Below are 24,762 nucleotides of genomic sequence, written 5' to 3' on the forward strand. Positions count from 1 at the left end.
CTCGGCTGATTTTCCCAGACGATGTTTAAAAATTATGTAGTTTCAAACTAGATGACCTGCACTAGGAAATTTTGGATGAGACTGAGATATTTTATTGCACAATTCACCACAGTCGAAACCACGGTGTCAGGACAGCAGATGAAAACCGACAAATTATTTACTATTGTTCTTACAAAAAAAGAAGAAAGAAAAATACCTAAATTGACTAATCACGCTTACAGTACAAACAGAAATATTTTACACTTTTTGAGGTCGTCCCAACATTCGGCTATTGTCTTCGCCCATTGGCGCAAATGCAATTCAAATTACACTTCGCAATTTAAACTTTCCATGTCTTCTCAAACGAAACCTTTAATCGCTGGCAGACGAATTAAAAATCATTTGAGACATACACACTAATGTCGAGCATTGTTTGACGTTTCTATTGTTGTAGTTAGTTTATTGTTCCTAGATCTAATATAAAGCAAGAAAACTCGTCGTTTCTGTATCATTCGAGTCGAAGCGAGACTTGCACGAACTTAACAAAAATACACTGTTGACCTGCCTCTACTGCATTGACCAGCATGCCTTCCTACACTCTCTACTACTTCAATGGCCGCGGACGTGCCGAGATTCTTCGTATGATGTTTGCCGCTGCCGGCGTCAAATACATGGACAAGAGGTTCGAATTCAACGAATGGGACAAATACAGGAATGGTAAGAAATTTGGTTGTAATTTTATTATAATTTGGGATCTATTAGTAAACTACTTTTCGGTCTCCCGGGACAAGAATATCACGTGACAAGGATGGTTGTAGAATTTTAAAGCTTAGGTTTTCCGCTTATTATTTCCGTAGAATTTTAAAGCTTATGTTCATAGACAATAAAGAGTGACTATCATAAGCTACGACTATAAAACACGTACTTGCATTCTAAGGTAACATATTTATATGTTCATTTTTATATTTAATTCGTGAACGTTTGCATTAAATTTTATGAAGTTGTTTCCGAAATTTTTGTAATTAAGAGTTATTTTTTTCCGAGCAACGAATAAAATGTGTCATCCTTTTAAAGACTAAAATTTTATTTTCATTCAATATCACAAATCATAATATTAAATTTAAATTAATATTTTGATTTTAATAAACCATGAATAAATAAAGCTTCATTTTTGTCCGCCTCTAAGAATTCAATCATTTTTTTAATTTATATAAAAAAGAGAAACTAACATGAACTACGACTATAAATCGTCAAAAATATAGCATACTTTGATTCTACGGTAATATGTTTGTATTCATTTTTATATTTAGTCATTTGACGTTTTTATTAAATCTTATAAAGTATAAGTAAGCTATTTTTCGCATTTCTGGAAACCAATAAATATTTTTCCAACCGACGAATAAAATGCATTTTAAAGACTTATTGTGAGACTAAAACTTGCTTGAATCATAGACTCTTCACGTACTATATTACGATGTGAGCTAACACTCACAAGAAACAGTATCGTAATACGGTTGAATCAGCAGGAGTACTAGTAGTGTGCAGCGCGTACGACTACACATAATGGACACCATCGGATAATAAGTTCCGTTTACCCTTTATCCTCCTTACCCTTATCCTATCATAATTTCTGCTTTGTTTAGTTTTTTCCAGACTATACCAACAAGCAGAAATTTGTGATGTGGACAAACATTACACGTCTCTATTATGGTTGTCTTTCTAGTTGTGACCTCTAATTCACAATATTCGCTTAACCTTATTGGCAATGTGAGTTTATTAAGGTTAATCAATTAAAATTTACTACGTAGTAGAGATTTAGAAGGCTGTCACAATGCAAGGAATGAAATATAGTCGTTGTTGGTAAGAGAAGACGAGAACAAGTGACGATTTACAAATCAATAAGTACATACATATATTTATTCAGTTGTATTGGTAAAATGTCTTACTTGTTATGTCTGCGACATATTCCATTATTAATTTCGGAAAAATTTACTACATTTTGATCTTAGCTATACGACATGGGAACTTCATGTCGACTGCCGTTGAGTCAGTTTCACACAGAAAATATGTTTGTTTGTATAAACATATGCAGATTAATTTGCTTTGCATGTTTACATTTTATAAGCGAACTAGCCAAATGCCCGGCATTACCCGGGTGTTTGGATGTGTGGGTTGGGCAAAATAAAAGTGGTAATAGGCAGGCAGACTCGAACCTGTGACACGAAGGCGGCAATGAAAGTGAAAAAAAATTGACCTCTTACCGCTACTCTATGATGCAACCGGAAATTCGGAATGTTAAAATTAGGCAAAGTCACTCAAACCAGTACGATGACTTGCAAATTTCCTCGCTAAAAATCGACTCCTCCTTGTAGAAAACTGCCCAGATGAGGGTGAAGGAATTAATGTTTTTGCCCAATTCTTCCGTATTTGTCGTCTGAGACGTCGAGCCTCCAAATGATACCGATCTTGAGAAAATCCGTTGCCTCCATCGAAAGAGTAGGCATACATACATAGATACAAATATACATACATGATAATTGCAACGTCTTATCAGACGAGTGCTACTCTCCCATACAGTTTAAGTCCATGACCCCAAAAATGACTTACATCGCCACAGGACCATTTTAATAGACAAATACCTGAGCGAGTATCACAGATGGTGTTACAGAGTATTAGCTTTGTACGACAGCTAATCTCTCTCGGTTCAAAATGTTGAGATCCAGCAACAAGCAAGAGCAAGATAGCCAGCAACAAGTTAAACTACAGACCAGCTTAATGCGGGTACTGGTCTACCGCTTTATTTTTTTTTTAAATTAGAGATTTGCTTGTAGAAAGGTTGCCTTCACCACGGCTTATGAGAGCTTTCTCCACCCCAACACACACATGCACACACGCAGACACACACAGTGCTAGTTAGACATTGACGCCGAAAAAGGGTTCATTCGCTCTTTAATCCTTCAGGGAGATTAGCCGCCCTCCTTAACAAACAAGTTTGGTGGGGAAACCAGTTTAGACGCCGGTGACCCGACTATGAGGCAGGTAGTACTGGGTTACATGGTACCAGTAGCATATGACATGACCTGACAATACATACATACATACATACATTAAAAAAGACAGGTGAGATTTATTTTATAAATAGCCCCGTACGTTTATATTTTACACATGAAATATGAACTGACAGATACTTCCTGGTCAGAGTGGATCTGGGAGTCGAGGTAACTAAGAAAATATTTTAAAACGCTTCGCACTTCCCAAATAAAGAACTCGCTGCTGAATGCAATTCTGCATCATATCCAGCTAAATTGTAAAAGCTTAAGTAGGTGATTAAATATTTATCTCCCTTCAACGGCACGTAGATTTGACATAGGGGTCGCAACGTAAAACTGAAGAGTAAACACCACAGAGAAGAATAATTCTGATCTGCAGAACTTGCCTGGTTAACCGTGTCGATGTTCCCAGCGATCAGCAACAAACCAACCCCTTCTTAAAAAGGGAAGTACATTTTGGTAAAGTGATTACCCCAGAATTGCACCGAACAAGCATCATAGCACAATCAACAGGGAAGACGTCTATACTATTTGCTTTGAAGCCAAGGAAAGTATGGTTGACAGAGAGGAACGTAGAAAAGTCTGAGCAAAAAGATATCTGACTCCTTTTTTGAGATAGGGGAACAGGCATTACGTAACGATGTGTGAAGAGAAATGTGTTTTTAACTCGTTTATATGACTTTATCCGGTGCTACTATTAGATAGTATATAAGGAGTAATTCCACACTCGCAAAAACTCCCGAACAGACTGAATTCTTCTCTCTCACAGTTTTTTTTTTAACTATATGACGCCATATTCCTTTTTATTCTATTCCCACCGATTATTAATCCTTATTCAACCAAGATATTCTTCACCTAATCTTAAATGGAAAACTTTGCTCTTCTTATTTTTTATCCGTCAGATAAAATTTAACATACATACCCTTTTTCCAATATATACAAGACATGCCACCTCAAGGATATCTTAGTTGAATTATGTGCGTAGGCAAAATTCCTTTTTTTTTTTAATCTCGGAGACATGGACTGTGACAAGACCTACCAGCGCGGATTATATTGAAGTAAGAACTCATGATGAATAAAGTGTAAGTCCACATACAGAAATGATCCTAACAGATTGAACTCTTCTCTCTTGCACACTTTTACGAGTCATGTGGTGTCACATTCGTGTCTATTATATTTCTAATCTTCATCTGAGGCTGATCTAGTTGATTCTGGCTGGTCTTTCATTCCCTATCACTTTCAACAAACTAATTTATATGCAAGTGAATCTACTCATCGAATAACTAACATCTGGTGTAGAAATATTGTTTATGCTCTCCACATGTGCTCACTTGTGTTGCCGGATCAGACTGTCTAAACGTACCAATGTTGTAACCAAGAATTCACAAAATATTTGTGTTATTTTTCCCCATCTCTTTGCAAAACTCAATAAAATTATGCAAAATAAGCAACATTTTCTACTCGGTTTTGTTTCTGTCTTATTCTTATCGAATGAAGTTATTAATTTGCTGTGGTGTGGCGCAATACGTGACGCTCAAGGATGAGTCCTGGTTGTTGAACAGTCCATAAGCCGGAAGAATTTGACCATTATCTGTGCTAGACGGGTAATAGAAGAGCCCCGATTCGATCAGTCGGTTAATCACGTCAATTCGAATCAATCTAATCACTATAATTAAAATACCTATTTGAACTCGCACTAATAACTGCTTATAATTGCCAACAAAATATGGTGGAAAGCGATGACTAAAGAAGCCTTAGTTATTTACAAATATGAAGGATTTAAGAGCATAAACACCTTTACTACAGTGATCGGATTCATCAGTAAACTTGTTTTCTTCCAACCCAAAACCCTGGTGTTTTCAAGACTAAGATCAATAGGCATCTGTTTTTAGAATAATCAGCTTTCGTTGTTGTTAACTCTTTATATCAAGTGGCTTCATGCTTTGTCCTGGGCTATTTATATAAAGAATACGATAAAGGTTGATATGTCGTAAACCAAACCAAACCACATGCACCCAATTTACTCCAACATTCTTAAATGGAATAGTTGTATTTTGCTTTGTTCAGGATCTTTTACTTTATATTTACTAATTGTTCTTGATAATAAATACGCATAAATGTGCATATAATGTATATATATATTTTTTTTTCAGATATGCCCGGTATGCGTGTCCCCTGTTTGGAGATGGACGGTGGCATGAAGATGCCCGAAACCATGGCCATTGCCAGGTACTTGGCCCGTGAATTCAGTAAGTTGATATACAGGTATTTTTATTCCACATTGATATACGGTCTATGTTCACTATTAAAACTCCCTCGATATTTGTTTATCTCGTTACACGGCCTAATACAAGGTTGAGTCCTGGCACCACATTGTTCAACATGTATACAAATGACATGTCAACATTCCATAACCTCCGCAGGTGTATACATGCGGAACACGTGTGCCTTGAGACCCAACCAAATGAATTCAAAGTAATCGAATATCGATTGATGCAAACCCTTATTCGGTTGTCATCATACTATAAAAAGGATATCTTAATCCGAATCCAGGTAAAACTAAAATGTATTCATTCCACCTTTATGAGAACCTCCCTCAAAGGAAGCTAAACACCACCTGGGGAGGTAAAAGCTCGGAAAACAACCGATACTCAACTTATCACAGCGTGACACTCGACAGGACATTGTCATACAGAACTCATATATGGAAGCTCCACAAGTAGATATCGACGTGCAGTCGAATACTTGTGACTCTGGATAATTGCTCTGCAGGAGCTAAGGCATGAATGTAACGTTTGTCAACTTTAGCGCTGTGTTACTCGACCGAATAATACTGTGAAACTGCATGAGCTCGTTTTGTCCGCACTGCAATGGTTGACGTCAAGCTTAACAAAGCATGCAAGACGATTACAAGCAAACTGAAATCGACCAAACTGTTTACAGGATGTTCGGAATCACTCCGTCATAGATTCGTCGAGAGACAACAGCGAAAGCAGAGCGTGAGAAGCACAGCAACGACAAACGTCATCCCCTATTTTGACACCAAGAGATTTTGCAGCCACTACCATTTCGCAAAAGTTTTTCCACAATCACAGACGTCGGATAAACAACACCAAAGTCCTTCTGTCTGCGTTGTGTAATGAATCAGTTAAAGACGATAACAACAAAGCTCTTCCAGCATCAAAAGAAACCTCACAACGGGCTATGGATTCCCCCGGAAAGAGTAGGTAATATTCAATCGGGCCAGAGGGGAGGTTGCCAAGTGGAGCTATGTGCAGGACGTTCGGTGTTCTTTTGAAGCCGACGTGCAGACATCCTCACAGACTGCCTTCTTAAGCGAGGCATGCTCCGATGTGGACTTGAGGGATGTGTCGGATACTGCTTGAGAATGGATCTCGAGACGGAGTGAAACGTTATGATGGTGATTTCACAACGAATGAAATTTAATATTTAATAAAAAAAGATAGAACATACGTGTAGTAGTCATAAACTGTATGACCCTAACATAAACCTTAAGCCTACCTCTAACTGAAACGGCAGTATGGATTATCGTAGTTTGTAACATGACCAACAATGCTGACATAATTTAGAATCGTAAAATTGCGAAATGCGGATATATGGAACGAAATACATTTTAATAGTTTTGGACACAAAAAAAAGTAAATAAAAAACAATAATAATACCGATATTTTTTGACGTCTTCTCTTTTTCAAACAATTTTTTACCGAAATCTTTTGAAACTAATTTATTCTATTTCATTTGCTTACTGCTTATTTTTTTAGTGTCTCCGACAATTTAAGGGATTCGTTATTTTTAAGAGATTTAAAATAAAAATTTGCGTCAAAACTATTATAACGCATTTCGTTCCTAAATTCGCATTTCACAATTTGAAGTGGCCAAATGAGGTCATCATCGTTCGGCCATGTTGTCTATTCAACTTACATAAGCCCATATTGCCGTGAAACTCTTCAGCTCGAAAGCAAATCCCATTTGTTTATCAAAGTTAGACTTAACGATTTTAATGACTCGAATCGAAGTGAAATTAATAATGGACTGGTTTAATGGTTTTAAAAGAATTCTTAGTAAATATCTTTTCTATCACATTGCATGTTTTGATTGTATCTTTATTGTTTTTTCAACAGGTTTTTACGGCAAAAACAACATGGACATGTTGAGAAACGATTACATCAGCGACTGCTTCTACGAAATCATGCATGATTACATGAGATACTTCCACGAAAAGAATGGACGCTTCAGGGTAGGACAATTAATTACAAATAAGTTAATAATGTGAAATATATACGTTACTTAATGAAGGCCGCGCTATCGTCGCAAATTTCCGTGCACTTTACGTAAAACGCCGAAAGATGCCGATGAATATATTTATTACTTGCTATATTTGGTTTATTATAAAAGAAATCTTTGCAGAAATTGAAAGAAATTTGAAATTTAATTATTCTCGTTTTAAATTTAGCATCAAAGTCATTGTTCTTTCTTGTAGGGTAAATATTAATATTTTTATTTTTATAATTTTATTATGTATATTTATTAAATAAAAATATATTTCTGTTGAGCAAAATCAATTGGTTTAATTTATCTTCAAAGGGGGATAACTCTGCCTAAACGAAGTCTTGTGTGGGAACTATTTTACTCTTTATCAGTTATTTTAATAGAGTGGATATCTTCGGTCTAGATTTAAGCATGTATAACAAGGTTAAAATCATGTAATTTTGTCCTGTTCTTATTATTTGTTTCTCAATATACAAAGGTCGTTTCAAAAGTAAAACCTCCTATTTTTTCTGTAACTCACAAAGTTGAAGAGATACGAAACGAGCGAAATTTTCTGCCCAGAATTAATTTTTTTTTTACATAGTCAGCATCATTCTCATTGTAACGAGGTTCTCTTTTTGATGTATTTTATTCATCTAATTTATAAAATGCACTATGTCTGTCTGTCTGTCTGACTCCATATTTTCAAACTATATCTTTTCTGAAAATAAGAGTCGCAGAGCGGCCTCAAATTATTGGATTTTTATAGATCGTTCTTTTATAGCCGGTTAAAATAATTTTGGAGGGGTTAAAAAAGGATCAAAATTGAAAAAAATCGTTATACATTTTGTACGTTCAAATGAGTACATATTAGTGTCACGTTAGTACAGTGGTAACGCCACCAACTTTTAATAATACAGTTTTGCTTCAGTTTCGATTCTAGTTGATTGAACCCAAACACTTTATTTTTTACTTTTGAAATCACAACTCTATAATAATATTCACGAAATATGGACAAATTAAAATATCATGTTTAAGCGTATTTTACGACCGGGCACAACTGGTTACCCCCGCCCATTAGTTTATTTAAGTAATTATCTCTTTTGGTGATGCGGTTTCAATTGGTTTATATTTCTTTGGTTACAAGAGATGAGACGTCATCTAGGCTTGTTATTGTATGAGTTTTCATTCCTTTCGTTCAGCCTAGTTTGATTAATATGCTTATAAATTGTTTTGTGTTGTAAGTGCAGTTAATCAGGTTAAGATTACTTAATAGTCTTATTTGTTTGGCAGTATAATATTGGTTTTAAATACCATATTCAACTATTCAGAATATTTGTCTATTCATTGATAATGCGCGCTATGCCAGGTTGATCTGTTCATAATATAATTTTTTAGTATATGTAATATGCGATATATGTATATTTCGTATATGTATATTTACTGTCTTTTGCAGAATTCCATGATGGGCAGTGATGGCATGTCCAGTCCCGGAAGTTCCAGTTCCGGTATGTCCAGTCCTGATATGATGAGTCCAACAATGACTGGTCCTGCTATGAGCAAGGGCGACATGATGTCCACTAACAATGAAGTAAGTTGTTTCAATATTTTGGACTTATAATGGGGTATGATCCCACACAGTCGGACAATTCTATTTATAAAAGATGCTGCTAGGAACTGATGAATCAAATTAATTAACGTTCTGCTACCAACCAATCAGAAACCAGAATTGCTTCATAAATATTAAACCTTTTCTGGAGCAATTTTACATGTTCTTTTCCCGGGTTTCGACACGGTAAGAATATTTTGTTCTGTGGAACTGTCTACTACAAACAAGTCACCTCCCAGGACTTGTGTGTAACAGCGAACCATCTGAAACTGCTCTGAAACTCCAAATGGCTTACACTTCTAGAGGTTATGCGCCCAGTACGCTTCCACTAAGAAATAGAAGACGACCCGATTTTTTTGTGGTCGACAATAGAAAAGATTATCAAATCGACTATTGCTATTCAATGGAAAATGCGCCAAAAAGCTTCAACGAAGCAATTAATTCAGAACATTGTGATGAATGGAAAATTGCCATGAAAAAAGAAATAGATGCCTTAACCGAAAATGATACCTATACGGTAGTGCCTCTCCCAAGAGATAAACATGTTATTTCTACCAGATGGGTCTTTACAAAAAAGAGTGCAGCATCAGGCGTAGAAGAGTACAAAGCAAGATTTCTTTTCCCGGGTTTCGACACGGTAAGAATATTTTGTTCTGTGGAACTGTCTACTACAAACAAGTCACCTCCCAGGACTTGTGTGTTACAGCGAACCATCTGAAACTGTTCTGAAACTCAAAATGGCTTACACTTCTAGATAAGTAATAATTTGCGCTGCAATCATATTCTCGTCTTGGATATGACCTTAAATTATATCCGATGGCGAGGCTCCAGCGTGCGGGCTTAGGGGAGTGTGGAGCCACCATTTAATTGCTATTGCTCTCAGGTCCACTCTGACCCGGAATGGTAGTACTTTTTAGAGTCCCAACTATAGGTTAAATAGAAACCGACTTGATAAAACAAATGTATTCTATTAAAAAATGTCTTCAAAATCATTGGATTCGGCATTAAATAACATGAAAAGGCTTGATATGCGGTAAAACAACCAACTAACCAACCAATCATGTTCAACACCATCTACCTGGTCGACTGATACACGAGCAGTATTAATCAGCCATCTAACTGCAACATAGTAAGGGTTAAGATCAAAGTGTAGTATATGTTCTGATATTACACTACAGTTTTTTGTTCTCTGTAAGTGGAGAGGAAATCTTTTACGACTGAGCCAATTTTTATTTTACAGTAAAAAAAAAGACCCTGGTGTCTAACTCTGCCTTCGTAGGGAGGCAAAGTAAATAGGAACATAGTAAGGGAAAGCACTTCTAATTTTTATGCCCTTAATATAATGTGTACGTGTGATCGCCGCTTTATGAACCCAAACTCACAGTTATAAACTAACAACGGATTTATTTCTCCCAACGAGGTGGGTGTATGCGTATATCTGACGAGCATTATTTCGTCCGCCCAGTTTCGTGTCATGTGTTTATCTGACGAATTTTATTTCTTTTAGTGTTTAATTACTAGGATTTTTCCGGCCAGGTGGATGTCTGTGTCAATCAACTGTTTTTTTTTCTTCTGAACGGGTTTATGTCTAATAGCAAGTCCTCTTATTAATCATTGGCACATCTCAATAAAAATGTATTTTGGGGTTGCCTTTTACTCATCACTATTATATATGTATCGTTCTCTTTTTTCTTCAGAAATACATGCAATGGAGGTATATGAATACATGTAACAGGGTTCTTCCTTTCCTGGAGAAAACTTTGATCATGCGCAATGGCGGTAACCAATTCTTTATGGGAGACCAGGTAAGAATCAATTATTCTAATGTAATGATCACAGATAAATGAATGATATCTTTTCTGAATTACTTTATTGCCTAACAAAAATGCATGACGCTTCCATTCTTTGACATATAAATACTTAAAACTAAGGTTACATATTCAATTTTCTACAACCACACCATGACAAGGTGTTATAAGTGAAAATAATATAACTAAGTTAACAATATTCAAGTATTCCTAAAAAAAAGAATATGTTAAAATAAAATAATTGATTATTTAAATTAGAAGACAGGTAGAAACACGCACAATATTATTTTTTATTAAGTTCGTAACCAGCTGGTGTTTATTTTGGTATGAAAGTAAATACCTCCAGTAACACGATGTCTTTACACAATGTGGATATATATGTTGTGCCAATAACCTTAATCTGATCCTCGTCGCCAGTGTTGTACCAGTGTAAACCTCGACTCTTCTCCTCGTCGCCATTGTTGCTGCCTTGAAGGTCGATAATACTCAAGAAAACACATTGATATAATTCACAAAATGTATATTGACAAAAGTTAATAGAAGTATATGTCATACTTCTGAAGCCATAAACACCACTAATCACTGCTACGATGTTTTGATGTAACAGTATTTATTTTTACTGGACAAGACCATTTGTTCGTGAAATGAATAAATCAGCTCAATCTAGACAAATATATAACGTATAAAATATTATATTGAGAATGTTTAATAAAATTTACTATTGCAAGTCATTAAATGTCAGTATCTTAGAAGCATTTAAGCGATGTAAGAGACATTCTTTTTCTGCCTCTACGCAGATCCTATTTCGCACCGTAGTGTGTAAGGAATTTGATGAGTGTATCCACAGTTAAACCAATATAGACTTGGCGACCGGCTATCTATTTAGAAATTCCGATTAACACGTATTCTTATTGCGACACCTAGGTCGTCTTTAATCTAATGTAACGCTGTCCAGGAACAAACACGTTGTCGCCTCAGTCGCTAAGAAGAAAAAGAATAGAAAAAAACTTCAATTCGCTTTTTTTTTGTAACAACGATATTTTTTCTTCATTGTTACGGCCGTAACGTCACCCATGGGATTCTTCAAACGTTCTCCCACGCTTCTAATATGATCTCAAACATTATCCATGTCTATCACGTGATCCACACCTCTCGCATGATCTTTTAAAAGTTTTTTTTATCTGTACTGATGTCATTACGGATGCATTTGCATATAGCAGTCCGCGCTATGTTACACAAAGTCAACAAACAAAAACTAGGAAACAAAAAATACACAACAAAAATGCTACCAAAAAGAAAATACGTTACTCTTCTACCTACCTGAATAAGAGCTTTGGTATCTTTTAACTTATTTTAAAACGTTTTAGTCCTATCCAAAACTACGATCAACATTGTTAAATTAGAACGAAAATATGACTGGCATTAGCAAGGCAACGAGGTGTCAAAAATCGAAAATTAACCATGACTAATAATTGCTACCAAATGCAATGTTCAACCAAACTATACTTTTTTGTAACCCAGAGCGGAGGTCCGCTTGAAATATAAAAAATAACAATAAAAATATTAAATACAAAAAGTAGCATCGTTTTTCATGCTTCAAAACACCCTCATAACCTTTAAATCACTATCCTAGAAGCATACGTGGACTTTTAACATTATATATATATATATATATATATATATATATATATATATATATATATATATATATATATATAAAGACGAAACGTTGGTAAACACATAAATCGGTTTGTTCCTTTTTATTTCTCTATTTCGTCGGAATATTATTTCCATTATTCTCATCATCATATATATATATATATATATATATATATATATATGTGTGTGTGTGTGTGTGTGTATCTATATATGTATATGTGTGTGAAAGTGTGTGGTTTTAGTAGTAGCTCAATAGATATAAGTCAACTACAAATACTGTGTTTATAAAAATTGCTTAATGAACATACAGAGTCTAATTTTAGTATACTCATTGATACATCCATTATTGTCTGCATATGTGCAGACATGTTTCTACTGTGACACCTTGACATAAACAATGTTATCAGGCCTTGCTTTCTTTAAAACCGAACTCAAGAGGCAATATATGAGAAAAAGAAAGTGAAAGGAAAATATATGTTCTTTCTCTTACGCCCTTCCTCATCTTCTCTTTTTCCATATATGTTTTCTCTTTTCGTTTTTCTTTATTATAATCTGATAAAAAACTTCGTATAACAGAATGAAAGTTTTTCAGTTCGATCTTAACGAAGATGAGGTTTAATGACACTGAAAAGAGTCACAGCCGAAACCTATGTAGCTAATAATGTTAGTATAAATAAATGTGCTATATATGTGAGTATGTATTTTTCCTTACTTTATCCGTGATAAACGAATTTACATATAAAACTTTATTTATCTTTTCTTATAGATGATGATGTGTGACATGATGTGCTATTGTTGCCTGGAGAGCCCCTACAAGGAGAACCAGTCTATGTTCAGCAAGTACCCCAAACTGATTGCTCTGAGGACCCGTATTTCTACCCACCCCAAAATCTGTGGTTACCTCAAAGGCCGTTCCAACAGCCTGTGGTAGAAACCCTTACGCGTACAGATCTACGTCTCAAATACACAAGTTCATTTGATTAATTTTATTATTATTGTATGAAAAAATCAATGATCGATTTGGCTGATATAATCTTTTGGATTATTTGAATTAATAAAGTCTCTCTTCGTAAGATAACAGTGTGTGTATTCTTTATTTTGCCTGTTTGCTTACTAATATTAAGATGGATGGATCTCTCCCTGAAGAAACCAAACTTTTTTGGTAAGTTGATAATGTTACATAACGAGGGTCACCTTTTAGTGCAAAAACTGTAAGGTCAAGGTCAGAGAGAAACTAAACGCAAAAGTTATGATATTTCCAGGTTGATATGCGAAGCAATGTAAGTCGTTCTTTCAATAACGCCCAAACACTTTTATGTACCTTATTTTTTCTCCATCTTCTTTGCTCGCTCTTGCCGTTTCGTCCTATCGCACAGTGGTGACTGCCGAGAGTGAGAGCACTGGCTTATAATTATAACCAATATACAACAAGTATTCCGTAGATATCACTAGTTCTCTCTGTGTGTCATACCATCGCGAAAAGCAGCTCTCCAAACTCTCCCAAATCTTAGATATCAATCGAGTTTACCACTGTCAGTCGACTGAATCCGTCCATATTGGATTTATCAAATCTATCTCGACTTTTCTGAGTTGGAAACTCTTGTCAATTGCCTCAATGTAAAACCTGTCTTTAACTGTCGCAAACTCAAAATTGTATACTCTTTAAAACTAACCCTAAATATCTTGACCTCTATGCCTGGTCTTTTGTCTTAGTAACGGTCACACTTTATTAATAGAAAGTAAATACATTCGCACTAGATCTATCATTCGCTCAGTTCTGGCTATTCGGAAATAGACAACTGACCACCGACCATGAAGCGTCTTCATATTTAAAAAGTTCAAAAGACTTTAGCGCTCCTATCGTCCTTTTACTAATCCCAATTCTTATACTTTTGCTTTGTTTAAGTTTCTTTTACTTCCAAAAGTATTTATCTCTTTTTAATGAATCATTTCCTAACACTCTGTGGTGGCATCAATACTAGAAAAGATGTGTAGTCGTAATATTTATGTGAGATAGAACTGATATTAAAAGAGAATTATTAAAACTATAACTTCTTAGCTTTCAAATTGTTACTTTGAGAAAGCTAATTGGCGCGTGTTAATCATAGATGTCGGATATGTGCAAGGGATATAACTCCACTCTCAAAATACTTGAAGGCAAGGGAAATTACTAAGAGAAAAGCTATATTATTTTTCTATAAGTTTTCTAGATATAAAATCCATATTTATCTAAACATGTGTACAGTTCTCTCTAACTCTCTTAGCCAGCTAGATTCCACGCAAAGAAAATGTGTCAAGCGTCTTATTTCTAATGAGGGGTTTTGCTCAGTGTAGCTTATGTAGGAAGATGATTTATCCGGATGTTGTTCTGCGTTAACCTCTCACACGTATACTAGTTATGTTTCTGATATTTTTCTATGGCTGTATTTTTAAATAAACATTTTATAAGAAAGCATCGGCGTCTGACTGATTATATTACACAGGCGATCAACAACCTGGATCACAATGACGACGACAAGTGTGTATAACGATTTATACACTAATGAACAGGCTAAAATATAACACTAATGTGTGATCACATATCAAGGCAGTGATGAGGGTTAATAAATTAGATGTTCAGCGATAAAGAATATCGTGAAACAATTGAAGGCAATAAATGAAATAGAACAGCATTTTATAACTAATGAAGACGGATTATATCATTTGGTTTAAATAGAAGGATTTTAGTCACAACTTTGACAATATTTCGTAAAGACAATTTGAAATTTTCGAAAATCAAACAATACTAAAAAAAAATTAATAAACGATTAAAATCAATTATCATGGCCTACTATAATAATACGGCCGTATATATCACATTGAGAGGCAATTTTCTAAGCGGCCATTGAAACTAAGACAAAGGGAGGTAACCCAGAAATTGTTTTCTATTCAAACATTATTTCAGATGTTTATGCTTAGATAATTAAATAATTATTTCAGGTTTTAATATTTGAAATAATGCTTAAATGAATTCTACTTACATATTTTACTGTTATTTTATCCAAAGTAAAATGTTTTCATTAATTAGATGTATTTTCACTTTTATTTCTTTATAATACACAACAAAACAAAAACAAATTTATTTTGGGTTGTCTCCCCTGACCGTTCCAATAATTTTGTTGTTTATAAATATGAAAAAAAAAATTTGCTTTGACTACAACAGGTTATTTGTTTTTTAAAGATTTTAATAGAATATCTTTTTTTTAAGAATATCAAAATATTTACAAAGCACATGAATATAAAGATTGGAAAGAAAATAAATTGTTTTTCACTCTGTTACAAAATTATCAGATCCATCATTCAGCAGTTCTTTCATAAGCATTGCTTGTGCTCTCAAAGTTGTGACAAATGCTTTGCTTGTCTGTGCAGTGAGGCAAGAGTCAGACATTTTTGACCAAGACTCGACCCAGTTAGAAAGTGTTTGGTAAAAGTTGATTTTATAATCACTTGCAGTAATAGTATTATTCAAATAATTAGGGGTAAATCTTTGATTAGAATTGGCTATAGTCCACCAGCACCATATCAATTTAAGAAAATTTACAATGTCGGTCCGTTCTAGAAAGTAGTTTTTACAAGCAGCAATTGTTGTCTCGTGGAATACAGCAATAGTCAAATGTACACTTTGCTTATTGTCATCGGGACGTAATGCCTTGAAAGTTAGTTTTGGTGCCTTTCGTAAAGTAGCATCCAAAACCCTGTCCTTGTCATATATTTTATGTTTATCAGACCAAGATAAAACTCCTGACTGGGAACACAAATGAAGGTAAAAAATATTGAAATCGAAAGAAGGAAACACAAACTTGCTTTTTTTTAGTAAACTGTTTCGAAAATTGAAAAAAAATTGTTTGGAAGATCTGGATAAGTAATGAAATGTTTTTTTTTTATCTCTTTCAAATTTGTTTAATAAAATCTTAAAGGCATTTACATTTGCCCTTATATTAAATCCTGCATTTAAAAGCTGTACAATGCATGCAATTATCTCCTGAGAGAGCCAGTCACCAGTAACAGTCACTTCAGGACAGAGTTTAACTACAGTTGGCACTGTCTCCTTCAACCCTGAAATCATAAATATCATGATACCTTTATATATTTTACCAGTTTCATCAGCACTAAAATACTTCCCACCATGAAACTGGGTTCCCTTTTGAAGATACATTTCATCCAACATCAAAATACAATCCTGAGAAAGTTTACCTTTCCCAAGAGAGATTTTGCAGCAGTTATAGATTCTAAATCACCTTTTTGTATTTTTTCTAATGAAGAAAATGAAGGAAATGGTAATTGCTCAACCAGTAGTTTATATGCTAGAGAAGTATAGCGCAATAATAATAACGTTTAAAATGTTGAAATTTGTATAGCTCTTTTAGAATGGAATTTGGAGGTTCTGCTACGATGTTTTGAATATAAGAGGGGAAATTTTCCAACATGCTATACTTTGTAAGTATTGCATTGTGACCCTTCACAGACAAATGTGGTAATGGTATTGGATTTCCATAATACTGAAGTTGAACGTGTAAATTGTTGTCAATCTGAATGCACTCTTTCAGTTATGGAAAATTTGTCTCAAAATCTATCCGGAAAATTCATACAGATTTTTCATTTTTTTAAAACTGAAACCAGTGGGGCAACACTTGTTTCTTTCAAATCTTCGAAACTCATAATAATATCTGCTGAAAGAAAATTTGGTAGTTCATCATCTTGGTAATTTCGATCCTTTGGGGCTTTTCTCGTTGTTTTTGATGTAGGTAGAAGAGTTGGCTTAGTATTTACTAACGGTGAATGAATTGTTGGTATTGGCTGTAGGGACCGATTTAACTTATTTCTTTTCCCTTTTAAAATAATTTTTTCCTCAAAATGTTGTATGCATAACACGGATTTTTTGTTGCGATCCAATCAGCACGATTAACAATTTTTGTCCATTTTTCAAACAGGTCGGTTTGTGGAAAATGAAAAGTTGCTAGATTTTCGTGATTTTTATAACCAGTTTTGCAACGCATTTGTTCACCATTTTGTTTAGCAAATTATAACAAAACTTCAACAATATTTTAAAAAAAGATAATATATACTTTGTACAATATTTAAAACGGGTAGAAAAAATTCAGCAAGTAGAGATCGCAAAAATGGTTGTAAGTATAAAGATCGCTTACATCTTTGAAAAAAAATCAAGGGACGTTACTCTATTGTACTTTTGTTCTGTAAATTAACATGAATAAAAGCGGTGAAAAACATTTTATATGGATAAAAAAATATTTTAAGAATGAAATAATATAAAAATATTTAAATAAAAGTTTATTATTCATTATTTCAAGGGTTAATATAAACTACTTTTGAGTTACTTCCCTTTGAAATTTGCAACGTTGTATGCGGCTCGAGCTTACACAGTTTTCCATAATAAAAACAATAGCCTCTTAGAAACGTGGCCTCTCATGTACGGAGCCGTATGTATAGTAGGCCATGCTTTCATTTCAGTGTATTACACCTTTTTTCAAAGAATACTTTTTTTTTGTTTTATATTTCTTTATTCTCTTAATTTTGCTGGTGGTATAAACCTCGAAGCGTCAGCTCATCGTGGAGAGTGAAAAGGTTACTTCCGGTTTTATTGCCGATTGCTGTCGGTTTGAAATTGACGTGTGTGTTTGTGTGGGTTTACATATTTTAAATAGGAGTTAAGTTTTTGAAAAAAAATATCTCATAAGATTAATTGAAAATCCTTGTGATTTATCAGCAATTACTTGTTTATTTTGGATTCGCAGACGACCATATTGTAAACAGCAGAAAATAAATCAAAGTGTTCGGCAGACGGAAAACTCTTCCCAATGAATGTCCGAAACATATGCATAAAAAGAAATTTCTTTTCACTTGATAAGTTCTTTCTGTGGCTGTCTTACAAGAAAGCGGAAGATTGAGAACTTTCCAATGAAATAACAATAGAGTACCTATTTACAATGCCTCCACACGGGACAGAGTTAGACACCAGGGTCGTTTTTTAATGTGGAGAAACGGTACAAAAATAAAACTTGTATCAGGCGTGAAGGGTTTCTCCTCCACTAAAAGAGAACGAGAAATGGAAGTGCCGCATCCAAAGAACAGATACTACACTTTTGATTTATTTGCTTCCCCACTGAGCAAATTAGGCACAAGGCCGTTTTTTAATGTGGAGATAGACGGAGGGGGGAGGGAAAGGGGGATCCAGCTCCCGAGAGGTGGGAAATGGGAGCTGGATAGTAACTGTGGTCTGTAGGGTGATCCCTACATTGACCAAGTTCATAAGGTCTTTGCTAGTCATAGCTAGTCATTGCTTGCAGCATCTGTCGGAACAGATACTACACTTTTTATTTATTTGCTTCCCCACTGAGCAAATTAGGCAGGAGGCCGTTTTTTAATGTGAAGATAGGGGGAAGGGGGAGGGAAAGAGGGGATCCAGCTCCCGAGAGGTGGAAAGTGGGAGCTGGATTAGAAACTGTTGGTATGAAGGGTTGCCCCTTCAGTGACCAAGGTCAGATATGTGGGGTTTCCCCCACATATGGTCTTTGATAGTCATAGCTTTGCAGCATCTGTCGGAACAGATGGTATTTATTTGCTCCCCCACCGAGCAAATTAGGCACAAGGGCGATTTTTAATGTGAGGAGTGAAGGGGAAATGGGGACTAGCTCCCCGGGGAGTAGGGGAGCTGGATAGTGAAAATTGGTATAAAGGGTTGCCCCTACATTGACCAAGGTCTTATCTGTGGGGTCGCCCCCACATAGGGCCTTTGCTTGCAGTATCTGCCGGAACAGATGGTATTTATTTGCTCCCCCACCGAGCAAATAAGGCACAAGGCCAATTTTTAATGTGAGGAGTGAAGGGAGGGGGAAGGGAAAAGGGGACCAGCTCCCGAGAGGTGGGAAATGGGAGCTGGTTAAAGGTCAGGTATATGGGGGTTCCCCCAAATCTGGTCTTTGCTTGCAGTATCTGCCGGAACAGATGGTATTTATTTGCTCCCCCACCGAGCAAATTAGGCACAAGGCCGATTTTTAATGTGAGGAGTGAAGGGAGGGGGAAGGGAAAAAGGGGACCAGCTCCCGAGAGGTAGGAAATGGGAGCTGGTTAAAGGTCAGGTATGTGGGGTTGCCCCCACATCTGGTCTTTGCTAGTCATAGCTTGCAGTATCTGCCGGAACAGATGGTATTTATTTGCTCCCCCATCGAGCAAATTAGGCACAAGGCCGATTTTTAATGTGAGGAGTGAAGGGAGAGGGAAGGGAAAAAGGGGACCAGCTCCCGAGAGGTAGGAAATGGAAGCTGGTTAAAGGTCAGGTATGTGGAGTTGCCCCTACATCTGGTCTTTGCTAGTCATAGCTAGTCATAGCCTGCAGCATCTGCCGGAACAGATGGTATTCATTTGCTCCCCCACCGAGCAAATTAGACACATCCGGAACAGATGCTACACTTTGATCCCGACCCGAAGGCCCAGAAAACGTACAATAACAATAGAGTAACGAGAAGTTAGCAACTTATTTTATGTGGAAAAGGCGCTATAAGGAACATGACATTGGATTTGAAAAGGGTTATGTTTTAGTCTACAAAAAAATCAGTATCGTAGTAATTAATAAATTAATTAACTTCCACGCCGTTTTACTCTCTGTTTCTCTCTTTCTGGAGCTTAATTTTTAATTCCGTTAAACTTTCGAATATATCCAGAACGGACGGGTGGCATGGACGTTTGAGTTCTTAAAATGTTTCTTCAAATATTAAAATAAAAGAATTCTATTTTTATAATAAATTAAGATCCCTTGTTCGTTTGCTTCGTACAAAGATTTAATTCCAACAGCACAGTCGCTTCCAGCAATGACGCCGAGACACAAGCATATGTAAAACATCTCATATGAATCCTTTGATCAAAAGTGAAATGTGTTTATCGTTTTCTAGTGTTTTACTTAGTGTGCATAGGGCGTAATAGTGTTTCCAGAAATCATACTACCCAGAATTCCCCGAAGCCTTAAAATCTTATGTTTGATAATTAGTTTATAAAAATTATTATTTTGTTTTCACTATATCTTTTCATTTTCTGCTTAATTCTAATTCACATTTCATTATTTTTCATACTTTTTGGATATGTTACTAATTTCGATAATCATTTTTCATTATTTTAACTCACATAATCGCCCACCCCTTGTTTGATGGATTTTCACGCCACCTGACCAAATATTTTTCTTCTGGTTTAAACTTCTCTTTGAAATATTTGACTAAATTAGTCACCATTACTTTTTCCTAGTTCTAATATTTATTTGTTTCTTTATTGCTCAGCTCTTTTTAACGAGAACGAAGGTTAGTTCATCTAACCTTTTTTTATATCTATGGTCCTTTTATTCTCTTAACGCTCCGCCCCTATTTTTCCGGATTATTTATAACAATTTCGGCCTATACTTTGAGACAATTACGTTTAACACGTGTCCCATCAGGTCAGATGCAATATCAGTGCTCTCAACTTAGTCAGATACCAATATCTTATGCAACAATTATTGCATTTTCCTCTTTTCGATCCAGTTTGAGCTTATCATTAAGCATCGGCAGTTATACATAATTCAATCACTGTCTATCAACTCACTGCTCTCTAATTTCAGGGATCATCTAAGCTTTTTAATAAGTAAATCGACCCATAAAAGATCAAGTCAATAACTTCTGATGGCTAGGTTACATATCTAGAAAATTTGATTCATTGTACGAATTCTGTTGAAAACTTTCGGACTGTCTACAGAAAATTCGTGACTATATATATTCTCCCCTGAGGATAGTAGGCATCCCAAATATTTAGTGAGAATTTAGTGGCAATTCAAGCTGCTGCGGGTTATCGGCATACAGCGTGTCAGTTTTAAAGAATACTTTCTCCATGTCAAGTGGCCTATCTGACCACCACGCAGTCTTGCTTGCCATTTATTTCAAAATTAAAACGACTTAAAAGAATATCAAACATTATTGTAATAAACAAAAAGAAGGAAAACTGCCAAATTGTAGATTTTTCTGTTCTGGCAAACAACAGAATTAAAATAGAAGACACAGAAAAACAAAACAAATATGCGGATATTGCGAGAGAACTGAAAGAAATATGGTAGATGTAGAAAATCAATATAATACCAATAATTGTAGGAGCACTAAGAACAATCCCAAAAGGATTTCGAAAAACGACTGGGAGAAATCGAAATCATGGGGAAGACTGAGATTATACAACAGAGAGTGATACAGAAAACAACCGAAATATTAAGTAAACTGAATGCGGAAAGGAATTCGCATGAACAACAAAGGTTAATCGGCAACATAGAAATTACAACAGAAAAAATAAGCAAAAAGATAGAACAACAACACACAGAGATAAAAAAGGACACGTGAATTTCGGACATTCAGTAGGATCGTCCATCCCCCAGATAACACAAAGATTCAATTGAATTATTTTCGCATAATTAAAAATAATAAATCGTTGACTTTATACATTATTTTATAATTAAAATAAGATAAAGAAATGCATTGCTGTATCCATTTAATTTACAAATGCATTTATGGTGTCTACAGATACGATGTAAAATAGATTGCAGCATTGAAAAATGGTAGTAGGCAGTCAGGCAGGCAGGCTCGAACCCGTACCGCGAAGGACAAACAGAAAGTGAAATAGCTGAACGTTTGTGTGTGAATAAGCTCCTATATGGTTGACTATTATAGTAAACTGATCACATATAATGATAGAAGATGTATCGAGACACAGGAATGGTTATGTTTGGTCTGACATAATGATGACTCATTAAAATTTTGAGGTCTGCATATGCGCCTGGTCCACATAGTATGGAAATAAAAAATTAAAAAAAAAAAGTTTACAAATGTTTTTGATATAGATGTGCATAATAATACTTTGCTAAGTATGTTTTTACTTAAATAGGGATGGTAAAATATAATTGTGGGGTCTGCGTTCGCGCCTGACCTCCATAGAATGGAACTAGGCTCACATTTTCATAAATACTTTTCATATCTATCTGCGTAATTTGGTAATTATGTTTCAGTTTGAAGAAATCTGGTATAATAAAATTATGGTGTGTTGGTTCGCGCCTGACCTCCATAGAATGGAAATATGCCACAAAGTTTAACAAGGGTTTTTAATATAGATTCACAGAATATTGTGATAAGTGTTTCAGTGTGAACAGGTATGGTATAATAAATTATGGGGTTTATCTATTTTATTTTTACTTTTATCATATTTTGTTTTGGTTTTGATATCCCCAAATTCGAAGCTATCTCTTTACAACCCTTCCTTTCATAACCTATCATACTTTCCTAAATCATAATCCATTTTCTGTTGGCCGTTTTTGAACCCAGTCAATGACGGGTTATTTTGCTAGTATATATATATATATATAATTCAAGATAATGAAATGAATTAGATTAGTGAATTTAGTAGTTTCAAAGCTTACAAAACATTATTCGAAGGTAATATTTATATAAGACAATCCCAGCCAAACAATATAATAGATAAAGTAAATACAATTACAGTTATTTATTTAAATTTCATTTAGAAATAATTACTTTTCAAAATAAACAAAAATATTGTTGTAAACAAAGAATAAAATGTTTAGATACAATGTTTAAAGCATTTAAACTATTTTATTTTAAAAATTGTATTTTTTGCATCAAGCAATGTTTTTTTTATTTTGAAAAGAAATTATTTCTAAATAAAATTTAAATATGTAAACTCTAATTATATATATATGTGTATATACACACACACACACACACACATATATATATATATATGTGTGTGTGTACGTGTATATATATATATATATATATATATATATATATATATATATATATATATATATTCAAGGCCGCTGGAAAAAGGGGAGGCTCCTTCTACAGCTTCAGTAGATATCTCACTCCTGATGCAATTCTGTACTTATATAAAAGCCAGGTACGGCCAATGGTGGAGTAATATTGCTCCATCTGGGCAGGAGTAGCAAGAAGTAGCTTATCCTGCCTTGACAAAGTTCAAAATAAATTTTGTAGTTTAGTGGGGGACGCCCTTTTCTCTTCCCTGCAACCCCGTTCCCACATAAGAGATGTTGCGAGTCTGTCTCTGCTTTATCGTTATTTTCATGGTAAGTGCTCGTCTGAGCTTCGATCTAGGGCCCTCCTCGTAAAGCATTCACGAAAAACACTCGTCTAGCCCAAACCACTATAAATACTTTCCCACCCTCTTTATCTGTGCTTAAACCTAAATGTAGATTCAATGAACCTAGCTTTTTTTCCTGGAAGTGGAACTCTCTCCCGGTTGCCTGTTGTCCAGCTGACTACAATTTGATTGTCTTCAAGTCAAACATAAATAATTTCATGATGAATCATCCCCTAAATAATCCAATTCGAAAAATCTCCAGTACTTATTTACACTCATTAACCCTTATCCTCGAGTGGCATCCGAGCCCTGATAAGTGATGAATCCTATATATATATATATATATATATATATATATATATATATATATATATATATATATATATATTGAGCGTTTATTAGTTTTTAATTCCCTTTATTTACGTGGTATAAGTTCCGTGGCCCAGAAGTAGCAGCAACGAAAATGGAGATTAATTAAAAGAAGAATGTTATTGTATTGTTATTATAATCATACATTATCTGGATGGCTTAATTTTTTAAGTGCATTGTAAAGATAGGTAGGGTAGATGCTTTATTATAAATGCTGAGCAATGTCCGAATATATTATTAAGTTCTGAGAGTAACTTAAAATTTATTGCTATTTTCCTGGTATGTGCTCGTTTGATCTCCAATTTATGGTCTCTCCCTTACCAAGTTTTCACGGAAAACACCCGTCTACCTGAAACCATTATCAATAATTTACCCAAACTCTTTATCGTTGCCTAGATTTAAACATAGATTCGATGAAAGAAAGCTTTTTTCTAAGAACTGCGCGCATGTAGAATTCTATTCCGTTTCCCTGATTTTCAACTGATTATAATATGACCGTCTTCAAGTCCAACATGAAAGAGTTTTGATGAGCCGTCCCCTTAAGTAATCAAACCAAATTTCCACTACTAACGTTATTAACCGTTATTCTAGAGTGGCCTCCGGGCCTTGACAAGTGATGACTCCTTTGCAAAAAAAAAAAAGAAGAAAAAAGACAAATAAATAAACTAATTGAAAAAATTTAACTCCTTAGCAGCCTTCCCTTTTCCGGATAAAAACCGATTACGTTTTGCACATGTCTGAATACCCTATATACTAAATTTCAAGTCTATGCCTCATAAAATCGTTGGGTGTATGAATCGAGAATTTTTCTCACACACACACACATTCTCACTTTATAGATTATAGA

The 24,762-nt window shown here is 34.9% G+C and overlaps 1 protein-coding gene across 1 annotated transcript; it reads left to right on the plus strand.

Moving 5' to 3' along the window:
* Positions 1–563: 563 nt before the first annotated feature.
* Positions 564–13,305, plus strand: LOC145265733 (S-crystallin SL20-1-like). Its single transcript, XM_080121788.1, has 8 exons — positions 564–696; positions 5,183–5,278; positions 7,172–7,287; positions 8,755–8,806; positions 9,662–9,665; positions 10,222–10,237; positions 10,605–10,712; positions 13,141–13,305. Exons 1-8 carry the CDS (start codon positions 564–566, stop codon positions 13,303–13,305), a joined length of 690 nt encoding a protein of 229 aa, XP_079977914.1.
* Positions 13,306–24,762: the final 11,457 nt, after the last annotated feature.

Source organism: Euprymna scolopes, chromosome 40 (genome assembly GCF_053919585.1).
Source record: "Euprymna scolopes isolate OS-2025 chromosome 40, ASM5391958v1, whole genome shotgun sequence".
NCBI lineage: Eukaryota > Metazoa > Mollusca > Cephalopoda > Sepiida > Sepiolidae > Euprymna > Euprymna scolopes.

Excerpts from the sequence above, each read along its gene's own strand:
- LOC145265733 (XM_080121788.1), top strand. The coding sequence starts at position 564 with ATGCCTTCCTACACTCTCTACTACTTCAATGGCCGCGGACGTGCCGAG. Across the intron at positions 5,279-7,171 it reads GTACTTGGCCCGTGAATTCA|GTTTTTACGGCAAAAACAAC; the intron begins GTAAGTTGATAT and ends TTTTTTCAACAG. Across the intron at positions 10,713-13,140 it reads AATTCTTTATGGGAGACCAG|ATGATGATGTGTGACATGAT; the intron begins GTAAGAATCAAT and ends CTTTTCTTATAG.